General features: G+C 50.4%; 1 protein-coding gene across 1 annotated transcript; it reads right to left on the bottom strand.

Moving 5' to 3' along the window:
• Nucleotides 1-369: 369 nt before the first annotated feature.
• LOC108547564 (nose resistant to fluoxetine protein 6) lies at nt 370-17,987 on the bottom strand. The gene is made up of 13 exons (XM_017900146.1): nt 17,525-17,987; nt 13,427-13,623; nt 11,468-11,676; nt 3,798-4,045; nt 3,538-3,708; nt 3,162-3,255; nt 2,965-3,084; nt 2,559-2,724; nt 1,763-1,938; nt 1,232-1,361; nt 714-1,031; nt 488-638; nt 370-410 (listed from the first exon to the last, which is right to left on the bottom strand). Exons 1-12 carry the CDS (start codon nt 17,985-17,987, stop codon nt 513-515), a joined length of 2,418 nt encoding a protein of 805 aa, XP_017755635.1. The 3' UTR covers nt 370-410; nt 488-512.
• Between the last annotated feature and the right edge of the window lie 686 nt (nt 17,988-18,673).

Here is an 18,673-nt window from a genome sequence, read left to right as displayed (position 1 = left end):
GATGAAGTCTCTCAGCCCGCGTGTCTTGAAAGGAGGATTATTTCCAATTAATTCGAATTGCCTCTGTGATTGGTATCAAACGCTATATTCACTCATACTTCGAGGAAGAAGTCCAAAGGTACGACACACCTCTGTCATCGTTTCTACTCTGCCTTATGGGCGTAGTACAGGGACAAATAGCACGGACATGGTACTCGTGGGTTCGTGTTCCATTGCAACCGTAAATCGAATATCGAACGATCTCTTCCCGCGAAATTGCATCCACTCTTCGCGGTCGAATTTATCGAGTCACGCATCCGCTTCGTCGTCGAGGAAAATGGGTCCACGAAGCGGCTCTTGTCTTCGTCCGAAAATATCCAGACCAGAGGTCCCGGGGCTTTTTCCCTTCGTCGAAGGGCTGCGACTATTTCCTGAGAAACAAGACAATCGACGGTAGCTCGGGGACGACTTCCGTACCGAGAAAACGATCGCAGAGCGTATTACTCACCGTCGATCGCGTGTCGACTCGATCTCTATCTAGTCCTCTTCTTCGAGACGAACGCGATCTTCAGCAGGTTCACCACTGGCGCCTCGAACGCCATGGAAATGCAGAAGGAAATCAAGTAGGAGGCGACCAGGTTGCCAAAGTACAGGATCAGCTGAGGAAACAAGCGTGTGCCATCGTGAGACGTGTCTTCTGATTCGGTAGACTCGCGAGCAGGGTGTCTACCTACCACGACGGTGTTGTGAAGGTGCAACGGCCCGTCCATTTGGGCAGCGACGAAGGTCATGAGGACGGGGTGCACCAGGTAGGCGCAGTAAGTCAACCTGGATAGCGGATACATGAGTCTGAGCGACAAGAAGCTGTCGATCATCCTGGCGGAGCCGGTGCAGCATTGGATGACTATGAAGGATACACCGATCGCCCAGGCCGTGTGTCCCAAGGCGGCGTACACGGAACTCACCGGCACGGTTAAATTTCCGGGGTACAGGCCGTAAACTACCGAGAACATTATGGCGCTGGATAACACCCAGCCGATCGCTCGTGCGACCTGGAACAGTAGCGTGGAAGCTCGCTCGGTCTCGTCCCGATGTGAACCGCGCTGATGGCTAAATAATTCGTCAGAGACCGGCTCGAACGAGCTTATCCGATTTCAATCTCGTCGGAATACCTGTCGCGTGGATCCAGCGGGGAATTTGCATACCGCTTACTCGGATCAACCGGAACATTTTTCAGGATTAAACTACTTACCAGAGGCAATTTCAATTTACAATTCGTTTTAAACAAAATGTAACCCGTGCTAACGCCCACGAAGTAAGGACCAGCTCTTAGCCAGGGTTTATCGTAGAGCTCGTCGAAGAGAGCAAACGGTTCCTGGATCCTGAGTGGGAAAACAAAAAGGGGAGATTACAGTTGGCGCGATGGCTCCATTGAAGTTTGAAGGGCTTGGCGCAGATGGAAAGTATAGCGCTCGCTGAATCATCGTGATACGGAATTAATCGTATTTTCGCGAAACCAAAGACCCCGGCATTTAATTACGCGGAATCGAAAGTCCGAGCCGCTGTTTCTCCGTTTCGCGTTACGAAAGTTTCCGATCGATATGCAGCTAGGCGAAATTATACTTTCCGGCGGCGGATACGCGTGCAAGAAAAAGGGAAAAGGAGGGAAAAAAGCGAAAGGATTTTAATATTAAACAGCGTGCATTAAACATGTGAATCGGGGCACATTTACATACCGCATTGTGCGCAATTGAAACGTTTGTATAGTTAACGGGCTAATTACCTGGCTACGTAATCGTTGGAATAGGCGATGGCGAAGGTAGTGAACGACGAGGAGACGATGAGCAGAAAAACCACGACGACGATGGCCTTTAAGTACTTAATAGACAGAAGAAGCAAAAGTATTCCAAGAACGTAGAACTGCGTGTCATTTGCCATGTACCAGCTCCACAGCATACACTGGAAAGTTGTTAATCGAGTATTCATCGGATAATTGCGTGAAGGTTCAACGAGCTGAGACTAGGTCGGACTCGCGAGAGTATCGGAAAATACTTGGTCCACGGAAAATTTATAGCCGAGAAAGGCGCGAGGCTAATGGATCAAACGTCAAACTAGCGGATGGTTTGATCAAGCGGAAGCATTTTGATAACGTTCGTATAAACCTCGCCATTTTTCTCGACGATTCCACGATGGCGGCAATCGAACAGGCGCGACAGCTTTTTCGAAGCGTAGCGAGCAAACGCGGCCTTGTAACCGGTGATAATTAACCGACTCTTCTTTCGTCAACGGAATCGATTTTAGGATGGTTAGAGACACACTGGCTGCGTGATCCCGTCGCTTTGGAACTTTCCCCGAACGATAGAATTAATTATCGGAAAACGATCGAGACGCTGACACCTTTCCTGCCACCCGTAACCTCCGCGGGCCCATGCTTCCTGCGGTGGGAAATTTCGCAGCATCCTCTTGGCCCGGTGCACGGTTGTTCTTTGATTTAATTGTCTTTGCTCTCGGGTTAAGCGCCACGTCGATAACCGACTAACGGGTCCGTGAGGTTTTCTTAAACGATAAAGAGTTCTTACCATTTCCGTGCGAGGGTAGAGCGAGTTGAGGTACAGCGCGTTCCTCCACCAGAACTTCTCGCATGTCAAATGATCGATAACCGTCGGCGAGAATACCGTCCATGCAATGGTATGCTTGATGGCGATCTCGTTTATTCCCAGGACAAAGAGATAGGCTGGTGTCAATCTTGGTAAAAGGAAATCGAAGGGAGTCATTACGGATACACGTTTGACCGAGATCGGGTAATCGCTTATCGGACGGCGCTTTTCTCTATTCCAAGTTTTCATGCTTGACCAAACGATCGCGTACCAGATTTTAATTTTGATCTATGGCCTACTCGCGACTTCCCTTTCTCGCGGCCAAGAAAATCTTCCCCTCTTCCGCCTCGGGTTTTCCGATCAACCGCAGAAGTTCGTCTCTGCTTACCTGATGAATCTATAGAGGATCATGATAACGAATTTCGTGAAGCAGGTCTTCCAGAAGGAGTCCGTGTCGGTCTTCAAGCTCCCGGAAGATCGATAGAACAGGATGGTAACCAGCAGGCCACTGAAACGATCGTATTCGCGTTAATACCGTAACGATTGATCGTTAAACTAGGGATAATTCGGTGATTGTCGTCTTACCTGATGAAGAAGAACGTGTCTACCGAGTAGGTGGCGTTGCTAATCGTTTGAAACATAAAATTCCGTTCTGTGACCGTGCGTAGAGTCTTGTTCTCTGCGAATCGCGATAGAGAAAGTCATCATCTCGGAATTATCAGTGAAAGTCGGAGAGAACGAAGGCTCGATTACGACGGATCAGGAAAACCGGTATGTTCCGTTGCATCATAATATGTTCGAGCTCCATCTATCGTTAATCACGACAACGCTCGGTGTTATTAACAACGATACCGTTATTGCTCGTTATCGCCGACTCGTTACCCTCGCGAGACTCTCGACGTCGACGGATTTAACGGAAATGTAAGCTCGCGCATGCAGGAGGAAGAGCGAAGAAGCATACCGGCAATGGCGAAGACTTGAAGATAGGTGTGCACCAGGATGACCCATCCCAACGAGAATACTCGCAGGCCGTGCAGACATGTCAGGCTATCTCTGGCGGCAGGCTCGGTGCTAATAATCTTGCTTCCGTTCGCGATGGGATTGAACGCTGTCAGACACGTTAGCCAGAAGCCTGAGAAAGAGAGAACGGGTGAAAAAAGCTGTTAGGGGAGAGAAGATTAGAGCGAGAGGAAGAAGGAGAGATTAGGTCGAAAGTACCACCTTTCTTGCTCTCCTTTTTCGCTCGATCGGCCAGGTCTTTTTGCAACCTCTTCCCTTTCTCGATCAACTCCTCTCCGTTCTCCTGCGCCACTCCGCTCTCCTGGTTCAGATTCTTGTTGGAAAAATTGCTCAGCCTCTCGTTGTTGTTCGACACGCTGGAGGATTCCGCGTCCTTGGCGTTTGGCAGCGTCCCGTACTCGTAGACGGTGGCGCAGAGCATCAGGAACAGCACCGTGCCACCGACTGCTCTGAAAAACCACCCGGAACAGATGCTTCGCAAACGTAATGCGCGCCGGAGGGGCGAGGACGGGGGAAACGCGTTATTAGAGGCGGGTTTGGAGAAAACTAATTGCACCGGTGCCCGACGACCTGTCGTTCTCGCCATGATAATTTTAATAGAGTAATCTTTTTACGCGACAAATTTACATTTATTTTAAGCGACTGAAATTACAGCGAGAAAGTAAAGCGGGGCATTAAGGCGTACATTAAAACGCAAAATTAGCGGCGGCAACCGCTAAAACGCTCTTAAATCATGAGGGGATACGGGCGGCTTTCCGTGGAATATTCTTTTTCTGCCTCCGCCATCCTTCCCCGAGACGTTCCGTTGCTCGTTTCGGAACGCGATTAACCGATCCTGCTACCCCTGTAAACGCTCGCCTATATTATCCCGCAACGACAATTCCGAGCAAGTAATTGTCCTTGTTCTTCGATGCAATTGATTTAATAACGCGATTCGTGAATCGGCGAAACGACGTAATTTTCACTAGGACTGATCGCGAATCGGCGAAACGACATAATTTTCACTAGGGCTGATTCGTGAATCGGCGAAACGCGAAAGTCGTAAATCGCGTTGCGGGAATTACGTAACGAATAATTGCCGCGTCGCGGGTAGCGTTTTACGCGCGGCAATAAAAGCCTCCCTGGCTGTATTTATTCGGGATAATTAATTTCGATAATACCGCGGTATTAATCCTCGACCCCGAAGTAGTTGCGTCGTTGGCGCGTATTCCGGCACGCGAGGTAAGGTAGGCTAATCCTTGAAGCCACTTCGACCCACCCGTGAACACCTGCGAGTCCAATTAATTCCGTCAGAAATTAATATCCTCGCATCTATTAACCATCCTTGCCTTTTCCTACCATCAAACGAATCAGTTTCTCTTTTGGTATTATCCGATCGATGAACCGACTAATTGCCTGGTTAATAGGTAACGTTCGCACCGTTGACATCGAATAGATCTCGTCGAGTCTAGATCCGGAGTTCTCGAAGCATTTATCCTTGGTTCGGTTTATTAACATTTTTCTTTCTTTACCAATTGCGTATTACTACCTCGCCAATATTTATTATAATATTTATTTATTCGCGATGAGAGGGACAGAATGTCGGAATGTCGTCGCATTTATTAACCATCCTTGCTTTTTCCTAAATCAAACGAATCGGTTTTCCTCCTTTCGTATTACCCGATCAACGAACGTATTAATTACCCGGTTAATAGGTAACGTTCATCCGTGATCCATGTTCATCTCGACGTATCTAAATCCGGAGTTCTCGAAGGATTTTTCCTCCGTCCGGTTTATTAAAATTTTTCGTTCTTTACCAATTGCGATTACTACCTTGCCAATGTTTATTCGCGACGAAAAGGAACCGATGCGGATGTCGTCGCATCTATTAACCATCCTTGCTTTTTCCTAAATCCAACGAATCGGTTTCTCCTTTCGTATTACCCGATCAACGAACGTATTAATTACCCGGTTAATAGGTAACGTTCATCCGTGGTCCATGTTCATCTCGACGTATCTAAATCCGGAATTCTCGAAGAACTTTCTCTTCGTCCAGTTTATTTAAATCTTTTCCTTCTTCATCACCCGTGTTTGCCATCTTGCCAATGTTTATTCGCGAAAAAACGGAGCCACTGGGACGTCGTCGCATCTATTAACCATCGTTGCTTTTTCCTAGATTAGACGAATCGATCTCTCCTTCGGAAATATCCGATTAATGGACTAATTACCTGATTAATAGTTAACGTTCCCCGGTGACATCGAATAGATCTCGACTGGTCTAAATCCGGACTTCTCGATGGACTTTCTCTTCGTCCATTTTATTTAAATTTTTCTTTCTTTGCCACCTGTGTTTGCCACCATGCCAAGGTTTATTTACGAAGAAAGAGAGCCGATGGGGATGAAAAACTGCGATCGAACGCTGTTTATGGCACGAAATGGTTCCCAGGAGATCGCGGCACCTGTCGAACCGTAATCCGTCAACGGCGAGTTTATGTCGGCTATAAGGATTCTCGACGACTCAATCGTTGCAGCGTGAAATGGTCCGCCTCGAAGCCGATTTTTCAGCTCGCGGTTCTTCGAGCAAGCACAAGAATGTAATCGATAGATCCGCGATGAAACGCGCGAGTTTCGTCGCGCGGTAACGACGCGGCCATTTTGTTTTCTCGTTTAACCCGCTTAATCGTTGCTCAGCGACATTCCACGGGAAACGGTGGTTCGATTAACCGTGTCGTTCGTTCCTCTTCGTTCGAGAGAAAGTGGACGATAAACAACGCTCGTCTTTCTCTTTCTTATTTTTTTAGGTTAGTAGCCTGACTAGCAACGGCGTAGAGAGAGCGACTGGTGTCACAGCGAGGTAGAGAGAACGGGGACGATCGGGTGAAATATTTATTTTCGTCGAAGCTCGGCGAATAAGGGATTTCCGGCTTCCGTTGCGTCGAACACACCGACGTAAACTTATTCCGGACGGCCGGGGACAAAGGGCAAAAAGCGAGTCGTTTTGCTACGCTAATGGTCTCTTAAAAGCGAATCACGATGCACCGGGGTAGAATAAAGCGGCAAACAAGTTTTTCCTTCGGCCTTAACGCGGACCCGCCCAGCGTGATCCTGCGCATCCGTGGAATCGCGGAGCGGATGGAAAGCAGCGGTATAACCGCGACGAAACTTGCCAGATCTAAATTGTCTCGTGACTCATTTGCATTCTCTTATTTATCTCGAGCTTTTCCAAGCTCGCGCGCGCGCGTGGTAGAGTCCTCGAGGTGGAATCGAAAGGAAGGGGTGAAAAAGGGAAGTCACGGAGTTGCCGTGAAAGTTGGAAGCCATCCCGTGGCCGAGGAGCATCGAATCCGGCTGCAAACTTCCCGTTAACGCGTTGCTTACAGAGAATTGCTTCTAGGTCGAAGACTACTTTTCTCAAACCTTCCCCGACCTTTACCGTGATCCCACGGGGACGTAACGGTAACGCGTCGGTACAAATTTTCAATTTATCCGCAAATTGTACCGTGCAACGTCTATCCCACGAGAGAACGGGCCACGCCGTGTCGGGGTGGGGCACGAGGGGCCAATACGACGTTCGGTGCGAGTGCATCTTCTTCAAAATCCCAATAACGGGCACAATTTGCTCCGTATGCGGCAACCATTTTCTTTCACTCGGCGTTTCTACCCCCGGCTATCGCTCTGTATTATACCCATTCTTTCCCCACCCCCTCGACGTTTGCAAACGGAGAAACAGGGCTGGCACGGGACCCCTCTCGTCGTTTCGCCGGATATCGCGAAGAACTTTTCGCTCGATCGTATTCGTAAATTCAATTTAATCAACAGCCACGCGGTGCGATTCCCCGTCCTTCGTAGTTGATCTTCGTTACGCGTCACGCCTTTCGTTCTCGCGTAATTAAATTCGATTATGCGTGCATTTCCATTGCAGATCCGTCGCGGATCCTTTGCATAACGAAGTATACCTCGTTCGATGATACGTTCCTCGCGAAGTTGCTCGCATTTATGCAACCTCGCTTACGCCATCGCGTTCGAGTCCCGATTCCCCTTGCGTGATTTCCCGCGGAACGATCTCGGTCCGCGTTCGCCTCGAGCGAGTTCCGCTCTGTTCCAGAATCGATCCTCGAGCGTGTCACGACCACCTGGCACAGTTCTTCTAAATCGTAGAAATCAAAGTGGAAGAGTTAAGGTCGATCGATGGCGAATCCGAGGAGATTCACAGCGCTGCGGATCGTGCCCGCACTCGACTGGAATGCGCGCGATAGCGAGGCCACTTTCGCGTGCCGGGGCTTTCAGGCTTTCTATGATCTTGCGTAACACACGCGAGGCACACGTGCACACCTGTCGATACGCCTTCTAACGAATTTGCAGCGGAATCGAGCATCGGAAGCGGCAGAGCCTCGAGAGTGCCTCCACGCTCCATTCTGCTTCTCCGCTCGAGTGTTTCAGCTGCGGGATGTAAACACCATCTCTGGGTCGGGATCCCTCTCGGCTCCGTTGATCCGCGAGCTCGTTGCATAATTGCCGCGAACCGGTTCGTCGACGATATGGCCGCAGGATTGGGATTCATCGAGGGAGGCCTGGCGGATGGTTGGAAACCTCGGGATTACGAGCGGAGAACTCTCGCGATTAAGGGCTCCGCGCATCGCGCGTGTTATTTCCAACGCGTTGAACCTGCAATCGGGACCCGGATCGTAGAGACGCAGCGTGAAGCCAACGATCAATTTTCAAGTATAGCCTGAGACCGGAGCTAACCTTTTCGATTGTGATCGACGAGCCGAGGAATTGGTAGAACTAGTTAACGAAACAGGGATTGGATATTATTTTTATAGCGAGGTATATTAACCCTAGAAAGCTTTTATAACATTATGGTGTTTATGCGGGGTGTACGGTGCTATTTAAATCGGGCCATTAGATTGTAACTCGCCTTGGAACTTGAACGCGCAGCTTGTCGTATTACGGTTAATATGCATCGCGTGCAAGGACGCGACGAGGTGCGAATTTCTATTTATAGCCCGAGCTGGTTAGCACCTGGCCGGTAATTCGCGATCGGAGGAAAGTCGCGGCACGGGGGTCTAGCGCGACCCCTTGGAGCCGGGTCGCAGAGGGGTGGTTCGGGTTCATCGAACGAGGGAAGAATTCGAGCACTTGGGCCGAAAGTTTCCCGATTAAGATCGGACTTTTACTATTTTTAGCGAAAGTAGTGAGACGCCGCGAGCTTTCACCGGTATCTACGTGATCGCCGGTCTTCCCTTCGTTTTGCATAGTTTCTCGTTTTACCGAGAGCCGGCACTCGAGTTGTTGGCATGCAGCGGAGGCGCTTCTTCCCGTAGAATCTATTAAAGTTCATCGTACCTAGCGGGGAAGCTACGAAAGCCGAGAAAAATGCCGGCGAGGACGTGCCGGTATGCGAGTACCGCGACGTTTATTCGTACTCGCAATGATTTACGGGGGGGTACTCGCCGATTCGGGGTTACGACCCTCTATCGATCCCAGACGCGATTACTCGCTCGTTAGCTCGGAGCTCGTTCGGTGGTTTACCTCGATTAGCGAACTCTCGATTACTCCCGCTCTCTTGCCAGTCTGGTGACATAATCGGTGTTCATCCAGGTTTAATTCGCTCGATGGAACGATACAGCGACACGGGGGGCACCTCGACGCGAGAGGCTTTGGTACGTCGAGCCACGTTTCGCCGGGGAACATGGCCGGACGACGGTCGAATGTTAAGCGTCTTCTCGTAAGCTTTCAGCGGTCGTAAATACTCGCAACGACGCGTTTGCGTTGCATAATCTCTCGTCCCGGTGGCTTGGCAAAAACCGTTTCCTAACGTCGCCGCGGACACCGTGAATTATGGATATCTAGTTGTGCAAGTAGACTGATGATCTGCGTACACTGGCGTTCTTTTTTACTTCCATTTGTTAACATCGTTACGTTCACGCAATGGTCCTGGCTCCGATGTAACCGGCACGATGCGCTTGCATAAGATCTCCGAGAGGCGTGTACGCACCGATCGCCCCTTTCCGCCGATTTCTCGAAAGTGGGGCGGATGCAATAACATATTTGCGACCTTTTTTCGACCGATCCGTTCGCCGTAATTTCGCCCGTTCTCGTAACAGGCTGTTGTAGCAACGGAGCGAAACGATTGCGCCGGTTTCGCGAATAAAAAGCGACTCGTGCAGATGCCGGGTTCGAGGGGACCGAAGACACACGGAGGCAAGCGCGAGGAAATCGACTCGTCGCGAGATTAAAAATGCTACCCCTCGTGGAATATTCTTAACGTCGCTTCTGGGACGAAAAAGGTTAACGAGGTGTCGGATTATACATATGCATGCGCGAGATTAAAACGTCCTCGCTTCTTAAACAACGCGTAGCACGCGTTTAATTTCGTGGAAATTTCGCGGAGGTCGGAATTTCTGCGAGAATTTTACGAATAAACCGTCGTTCGGCGAATCTCGATACGAAATTGCGCGTACACTCGCGAGAGTTACTCGTGCATACTCGTCCAAGTGAATGTAACCATTGCGCAAATTCCGGTCACGTAACCGAGACGCTAAGAGAACCGTATTTTTGCTCGTCGTTAGCATTTTTATGGAATTTCTCGATCACTCCGATGTCCCACCGGGGATAGCGAATCAGGGTTCGCCCTTTTTCCATCTCGAAATTTCCCGCATCGGGCGCGGCAAGCCGCGCGGAATCCGCGACGCGGGCACCGCGAGTCGCCAGGGGCGTACAAAATGGTCGCTCGCGGGGTCCATTCTCGCGTTATTTAATTTCCAGTTGCCTCACACGCGGAAACTTCGTGCCAATTTTGTTTACGTAACTCGAAGAGCCTCTTCCGGCCATTCGTATTTCTCCCGCGAAAGTGCACGAGAGTTCTGGCTAGCTAATCGAACGGGTCTCCATTCCCGTTCAATTTTCGTCGTCGTTCACGAGCTTACGCAACTTTTCACGCTTCTCCGCGACCTTTATTCGCGGAAACTTTCAGTCACTCCGCGTACAAAGTTCCCGCCCAATTACGAATTTTCTCGCGCTGACGTCGATTTAAGGAGACCCGATTAAAGAGAGGAAATTAGATCCGAGTACAAAGGGGATTAAAGAGACGAAAATCTCGATCGTTTCGAGTTTGCTCCCGCGATTTCCTCGCTGAAAGTCTTCGAGAGGCGAGCACGGAACTGCGAAGCCAACGATCAATTTTCAAGTATAGCCTGAGACCGGAGCTAACCTTTTCGATTGTGATCGACGAGCCGAGGAATTGGTAGAACTAGTTAACGAAACAGAGATTGGATATTATTTTTATAGCGAGGTATATTAGCCCTAGAAAGCTTTTATAACATTATGGTGTTTATCGTTGTTGACTGTATCAAATATGTCTGCTGGACTTTGGTCACATTTCTCCGGAATTAGAGTTTCTTTCCTGCGTGAAAGAGCCACGTGCCTCGAGCCCTTAAGCCGAGCTTTAATCTTCTAACGCGTTATGCATTCTTAAGCGATGCGATGAAACGTTCAGTGGCGCGATGTTCTCCCGACGTATATATCCGTCGGCAGTAGCGCACAGATTAAACGAAAATAGCCGAAAATAAGTTAATCAACGCTGCGGGGAGGCAGCTAAATGGCTCCACGGAGGAAGATAAACTGGAGAAAAATGGCTGCATAGAAAATATCGAAAAATTCTTGATACGTGTATTAAAAGAAAGCTCGAGGAGTCGAGTACCCTGGACGATAACTCCCGATACAGAATTTCCGATGAAAAATTAAAAGTCGGTTATTCAAGCGTATGATTAGCGTTCGACGTTGGAGGAGCGAATAATTTGCAAGCTCGGGGGGTGGGTTGGAGTATTTGAAGGGTGCAATTGATGTACACGTGGTAAGGGAGAGCGGCTAAACGTTTTTGCATTACTTACGAGAGGACGTACGACTTGGGATCGCGCCAGAGGTTGTAATCGCTGGAAGGCACAGGCTTCACCGCAACGATGTGAATCTTCGGGCCGGTGGATCGATAGGTCGAGTTGCCTTCGAGTTCGACCCGATCCGCGCTGGCTCTCAGCATCGAGGTCAGGGATGCCTGGTCGCACGTAGCCGGCAGACAAAGGCCCAAAAATACCTGTCGTGTCTGGAAACAAATTGGTTCGAGTTCCGGTCAAAAACGTTCCACGCGAACTTAATTAAATTTGAGACGCTGGTTCGCGAGATAAATTACGTGCTGGCGGCTTCAATTTCACGATTAATTAAACTTTTTACCCGCCCTCGTTCCGCGTTTAAGGTCTACCTTCCACGAGCTTTTAATATTCGATCTCTTTCGAGGCTTCGCTCGTCCTTTCAGAGACGTCGCGGATCCCAGAGTCGCGATAGAGCTGACGGGACGCGACGCGGGTCTCGAGCTTGCCTGGATCTCTGCAAGATAAGCTCCTCTCGATCGAGGCTTTCGCGTTCGTTTGTCAGAAATTACGCAGAAATACGCGGAAATACGCGGAGCTGAGAGGATTAGCGAACTAGCGACGAAAGAAGTACGTATTTCTCGAAACGCCTGAAATCTCTATTTTCAGGATCTCCGTGACGCGCATTGGCGTAGGAGCAGGGTAGCTTACGTACACCAGCGACGAAAGTTTCGAGCCACCGCGTGTTCCGGAGGACTCGAACCTTTAAAAACACGTGGCCTAAGAATTTCGTTACCACGAAAAGCTCTTAAAATTATCACCGGCACCTGTAGCAGACATTTTTAATGTCCGTAGTGTACACGGGTTGTCTGCGTCATCGCGATAAGACTAGCGAAATATTTTTCAAAGAAGCGACGTCGCGAAAAGAACGTTGGAGCAAAAATTATTCGGCACGAGGCCGTCTTTTCAAAAATCCCAGTGTCCTTCGAACGACCTCTGCTCGTCCAGTTGCAGGGAGAAAAAATCGTTACGTTTAATCTTGCCCCAGCCTCGATGCTTTCAATTTTCAGACGCTGAAAGAGAAAGCGATGCTTTATTGCTTCGTTCTATTTTTATGGCTGCGAGACTTTATTTTTAGGTTAGCAACGAAAATTCGCGCAATTTATTTTTACGATCATGCCGAGGCGTACTCCTTGCACAGGGACCAATCGGATCCGCGTCCCTCCCTGTCGTCATCCTTCCAGCTCTGCAAGGCAAAACTACTTTCGTTCGAAGTTTCGCCTCGGTCACGTTTCGTGGGACTTATAAGGACGCGAAGGACACGGTTAAACGTCGACTGGGCCACGATACTACGGGGCCATTCGTCGGTTTTCGCCAGGGGAATATTCGGGCATCTCGGAATTTTCGCGAGTTTCCCACTTCCCGAACAGTTTCTCGGCAGCTCTGCGCCGGTTTCCGTCCCGATTAAGCTCCGTCCGGCAGCGGGAGACGCGTCGCGATAACGAAAGAAAACAGCCGCGGACCAGGATGTTGCTTCCCCTAATCGCGAGGTATAAAACGTCGCGTAATCCGATTAACTCGAACGATAAAACTCGGATTCCCCGTGGGAACCGAGTTGGCCCAAGCTTCTCCGCAACCGGCCGGTGCTCCGAGGCCGATTAAAACGCCGATAGCCACCTCGTCGTCGCCTCTGACTTTTCCATGGAAATAGAATTCCTCGTGCTCCTCTCCTGTCCCGATATTTTTATCGTTAGTCGTCCGACAGACGCTCGTTCGATCAATTAGGCGCTGATTTATTCCGATCGCGGTGGATCTCGTGACGGTATGTACGTCCCTGGGAGTCGCGCATTTAATTAATCCGCGTAATAATTCATTCGCCGTTGAAGCTTTCGCGCTATTCGGCTTCGTATTGAAGCCGGTCAGAGAAACGAACCGGGACGGTGATCCTGCGGGCCAATCTCGAGGAACCGGGACTCGGGTACTTACCGATAATTCGAGCTCCTTCGGCAGGGTCAAGTACATTCTGGCCACGTGAAATTTCACGGGGTAAGGCGGCCAGTCGTCGAGGTCCTGGCGAATTTTCCCAATGGACGCGTTCAGCTCTCTGCAGAGGGTGCTCGAGCCGAGCCAGAAGCCGTTTCCGAAATGGAATTGCGACGAGTAGCGGCCGCTGGCGTCGGACACTGCGGAGAAAAAAGAAGAAGGTGCTCGTGGAGGGATGAAACGCGATAGAGAGCATTGTTCCGGAAGGCAGAGGAAGGCCAGAGCACGTCGCGCGTTCGTCTCTTTTTCTAATTCCTCTCTGGAGATCCGAAAACTGCTCGCAAGAGAGATAGGCCTTCGAACCGGAAGGAACAACGAGGACTCGAGGAGAGTGCAAGGGTTCTTCCCCGAGTAGCTCTTCTACCTGGCAACTCGTTCCGCGTCACGGATCTTTCCTCTGCCCTCGAGTTTTCGTTTGATCCGCGTTCGGGGCTCGCGCGAGATTCTCTGAAATCCCGCTTTCCAGGGCTGCATTACGCGCGACCGCGCTTTGAAGGTTCATTGCCAGTTACGTAAAGCAAACTCGCGACCACGAGAGCGGAGAAAGTGCAGTCTGCCGATGCAGGAAACGACCACCCACCAGCGACCGCGTAAGTGGACGCGATTCCGCGAGAATCTTGATCGTCGTTCGAATTTCGCGCGCAAATACTTTCGACACCGCGTACCATAGGCAAGTGTGCACACCTGCGTTGGAACGTTCCGGGAAATCGATAGGGTTAATTTTACCGTCCCAAATTTCTTTCTCGGTTTTACGCGTTACTTCACCCGATCAAACCGTGGCGTAATATCGAAGAAATATTATACCGTTTAGAAATCCGAGCCCAAATAATAGGTTACGTGCCTCGTCAATTTCCCCAATTTTTCGACTACCGATGTACATATATGATGCAAAATTCAAAGCTTGGCAACCGGTTAATCGTTATTCACTTTTGTTGGACGTTCGAATTTTTTAAACGACCAACCATTTTGACATTTCGATCACGATGCGATACAGACCAGTGCAGATATTTGCCAAGCTTTTTATTAAAAAATTTCTCATAAAAATACAAACCACGTTTCTATCGATTCGGTACACCGGAGCATCGAATGGAATGGAATGGAATCGGTGGAAATTCGACACCGACTGGAACGAAAAAAAATAATCGCGCAATTGCGACTCGCTTTCGAATGGCAGTGTGACGCAGTACAACGATATGTCGCGAAAGGAATAATCATAGAGTGGTACATAGTCCGCTTTCGAAACGGCCGGGCGACGAGCCAGCTAGGTTCGGTTCGACGCACGGGATAAAGCGACACGTAAGATCTCGCGTGACGTAATAACTCGCGCGCGTTGATACGAATTCGTACGGTCTAAGGAGCAATTCCACGCCGACTCCGAGAAACGTTTCCGTTCCCTCTCGAGGTCCTTGCCATTTCGCGTTCCGCGTCGCGATTTTAAAACGCGCGTTCCGCAATTTCCAAGCGTCGTTACACCTACAGTCGCCGCGTTCACGCGAGCGCGTTAAATTCCAATTTCCATCCATCGCGAGCGGATCCGCGCGCGCGCGCGCTACAACGCCTGTACCTCACGGACTTGTCAATCTTTCGGAAGCAGCGTGTGCCACGATATTATCGAATATTATCGGATATTATCGGATATTATCGGATATTATCGGATATTATCGAATTTTATGGAATACTATCGGATACCGTTTACGCGATTTACGCTTTGCCACCTACGCGCGGCAACTCGCGGCGTCGCGTGTCAGCGGCAGGATCAGACGTTATCGACGTGGGCGCGAGCTATTCGGGATATTAAATCAGGGAGCAGGAGGTGGCAGACGCCGGTGGAATCGGTGGATGGAGCAACGTCGATCGGTAAAAATCGCTGGTCGTATTTCTACGTCCGCCCACGTCGAGACGTCGGCGCGCCTTTCGCGAAAATCGCGTCGGAATCGGTGTCACGCGGCGTTCGCGATTTTCGCTTTGCAGTCGGGGCTTCGCGGTGCTCCGTGACCGGCGTCGACAATCCTGCTTGTTGCCGGAAGCAATCGCGAGCCTGGGGAATCGCGCGATTCTATTTGGCTTGGCTCGTGCGACCGCAACCCCGATCGATTCGCCACCAATTCGTCGTCCTTTTCACCCACCGATCGCGATCGATGGATCCTCGATCCTCTGCTCCTCCGCCATCGCGGAACCCCGACTTCGGCTGGTCCGGGACTCGTAACGCGATTCCGTCGCGCCGGCGCCGATCCCGACGCTGAAAAACGCCGCGACGCGCGTCACGGGGGGAATCGAGGGGCCCCATAAACGCCGTCAATCGTAACGTTAATTAGAGCACGCTCGCGAACGCGATTTGGCCACCGCGATTCGGCGGTGACGTATTTAATAGCTGCGACGAGAAACCGATGACCGGAATAGTCGGCCATTGGAAATCGCGCGGCGATGCGAATTTCGCGTGTCGGTTCGCCGATAAATCGAGTTATGCACGGTGTTTAGAAGCTGCGCGGTATCGACACGGAATGTACGTGTCGGTAATTGCGAAAGTGGTCGGGGTAAAAAATTTACGAGAAATTAATTTTACTTATTTCGCGTGGCATCCATTTGCACCGCGATAATATAGAAGCATTTTTACAAAGTAGACTGTAAACCCGCGCGCACTTTCTAGAAACACCCGGCAAGTAGAGCGATTTTTTCTTATAACCATGAGCTACGAGCAAATCTGAAAACTCGAAATGCTCGCGTTTTCGAGACCGAGATATCGCGAAACGACCTGGATCTCGATTATATTCGTCCCCCTTAATTACCCCGTACTTCACCCTGTCCTCGCTATTTATTTCACTTTTCGTTATTTCTATCCCCATTATTACCTCGTGTTTATAGTCCCGCTTATTCGCTCGGTAGTTCGCCCGTAGTTTATTTACACGTGTATTTATCTCTATACCCCGTCTCGCTCGCTTTATATCTTACAAACGGGTCTCTTAGTCGGCTAAACAAACGCGTGCAGCGTACGTGACCCCGTAAATGGCGTTTCCACGTTACGCATTTATACGGGTGGAATTGGCAGTTTTAACAAATTGCTGGCTACCTTCGAAGGAACGCCGCGAGTCCTACGAATGGCCGGCGAATAATTCACCTCGATTAACGTTATATTACCCCATAACTGATAACGATAGGTAAAAACGATACCGCCAAGATGGCGTTTGAGATTGGAGGTTAAGCTTGTAATTCGCGCTGGCGCGATGCTTCGAATAGCCCTCGAACGGGAAAGATATACGACGCGGACCACGTTCGTAATTACCCGCGCATACGTATTTCAGCGCGTTATCGAACGAACGCCACGCTTTATGGAAATGAAGCAATTGCGTAAACCTGACGGACGTCGGGCACCATTTGTCCCGCCGGGACACGGACTTTCCATTCATCCCGGGTCGGAGTTAATGGAAAGGAAATATTTCGCAGCGGGAACTTTCTTCGAGGAGTTTAATAATCATCGGAGCAGAGTTACCTCCTCGAGCTTTGGCGACGCGCGAGCGGCAGGATGGTTTACAGCGCCGACGTGTCGGTTAACTCCCGTTGTGATTTACGGTAATAACTCGGCGTGCTTACCGCGAGACCTAAATTTCGTAGTTACTCTCGTTGGAATATCGTAATAGACTGTCCATTGAAGCCGGCTTTTTGCGCGCTTTCCAGCCGCGAGAGCGTACTCGAGATCGCTTTATCCGCGGGGAAGCAGGCTGGAAAGTTGGTCTGGCCAGGAGTAAAGCGTCCGTTGTTGAAAGCGACGAAAGGATCGCGACAAAAGCCGCGTAACCGCCTAACTACAATGAACCGGTAAATTGCAGTTTCGCAAAGTAACGACGCATTTAGCAATCGGGTCTACCAGCTCGACGGCTCGACGGCTCGCCGGAGCGTGACTTTCTCCGTTCGATCGCGGCCGATCCTCGCCGAACGTCGTTCGATCACGCCGGGCTCCGAAAAATTTTGGGAAATATTTATAATATCGTTCAATAGATCGTCTATCGATCGTTTACCGATCTCACGCCGCTAGGTTTTACTCACTCTTGGCGGCCCAAAGCTTCCCATCCTTGAGAGACTCGAGGAAGAATTCCAGCTCTTTGCTGCAATCGTCTCCGAGTTTACCGGGCACTCTGGACCACTCGAGAGGATCGTAAAGATCCGCCAGCCACTGGATACTGTTCGCCGTCCTCTCGAGCTTCTTCTTCGCAAAGTCGATATCGAGATCTCGCCGCTGTTCTTGCTCCTCGGCGAACAGCTTCAGATGGTTCTTCCAATCAAGCTCCGGATTGTTCTTGCTGAATCCAATTAGCGGGCCCCGTCTATCCTTCGACGCTTGCTTTCCCGCCTCGTAATCGCTGCTGTTCGAATTTCCCGCCTCGATCCTGCCCACTCTGCCATCCCGGGGTCTCCCGATTCGCAGGATGTTGGACTCGTTCTTGGAAACCGGGCTGGCGTGCGCGACGCAGCACAGCGCGAGCAAAAGGTAGCCGAGGAAGAGTGCCATTTTTCCACGATTATGCAACGCTCCGACTATCCTCCGTTTTCTCTCTCGCTTTCCAAGCCCGATCGATCCTCCAATTCCGCGCCGAATCTTAGCCGCATCGATTTCTCTCGACGAAACTTCCACGCGTCATTTTAAATCCCGAGGACGGTTAAGCTCGCCCCGATGGGCCAATTCTCGTTCCTCGATCGCTCAGCTCTTCGGATCGTCGAGCATGTTTAAAGCCCACGAGTCGATCGTCCACGATTTAGATGCTCGGTTTAGATCCACGTTCGATTACCGTTTATCCGCGAATCCTCGACTATGCGAAATTTCGAGAAAAATCACGACGGGTACCGTCGAACGACGAAACTGAGTTCGGGAGCGGCACCAAAGTCGAAGAGATCGGTTGAGTGGTTGGAAGAGGACAAAGCCGCACACGCGAGGCTAAGGATCACGCACTGAATGAAGCGAATCGAGTTAGCAGTCGCGTTTACCCGTGGTCGCCGGTTCCCCTTTCTCTCGACGATATACTTTACCGTGGTAAACACATTTCCATCTTCGGCCCCCCGTGTACCGTCGCCACTTGTCTCCTTTCGAACAAACTCTCCATAAATCCCGGTGATCCATGCGCCAACGGCGGGCCCTGCGCGCGCCAGAGATCACTCCGCGATTCCTCCTCGCACGGTGCTCTTCCTCCTTGGACTTTG

The sequence above is a fragment of the Eufriesea mexicana genome, unplaced genomic scaffold (assembly GCF_001483705.2).
Source record: "Eufriesea mexicana isolate 0111107269 unplaced genomic scaffold, ASM148370v2 scaffold4744748280, whole genome shotgun sequence".
Classification (NCBI taxonomy): Eukaryota; Metazoa; Arthropoda; class Insecta; order Hymenoptera; family Apidae; genus Eufriesea; species Eufriesea mexicana.
Note: the sequence above shows the minus strand (reverse complement) of the source record. Positions and strands in the feature narration are given on the sequence as shown.

Bases quoted from the DNA above. Each gene is read 5' to 3' on its own strand.
- LOC108547564 (XM_017900146.1), bottom strand. From the start codon at position 17,987: ATGGCACTCTTCCTCGGCTACCTTTTGCTCGCGCTGTGCTGCGTCGCG. The intron at 11,677-13,426 runs GTAAGTACCCGA...ATTTGTTTCCAG, and splicing joins CGAAGGAGCTCGAATTATCG to ACACGACAGGTATTTTTGGG. The intron at 3,085-3,161 runs GTAAGACGACAA...CGATCGTTTCAG, and splicing joins GACACGTTCTTCTTCATCAG to TGGCCTGCTGGTTACCATCC.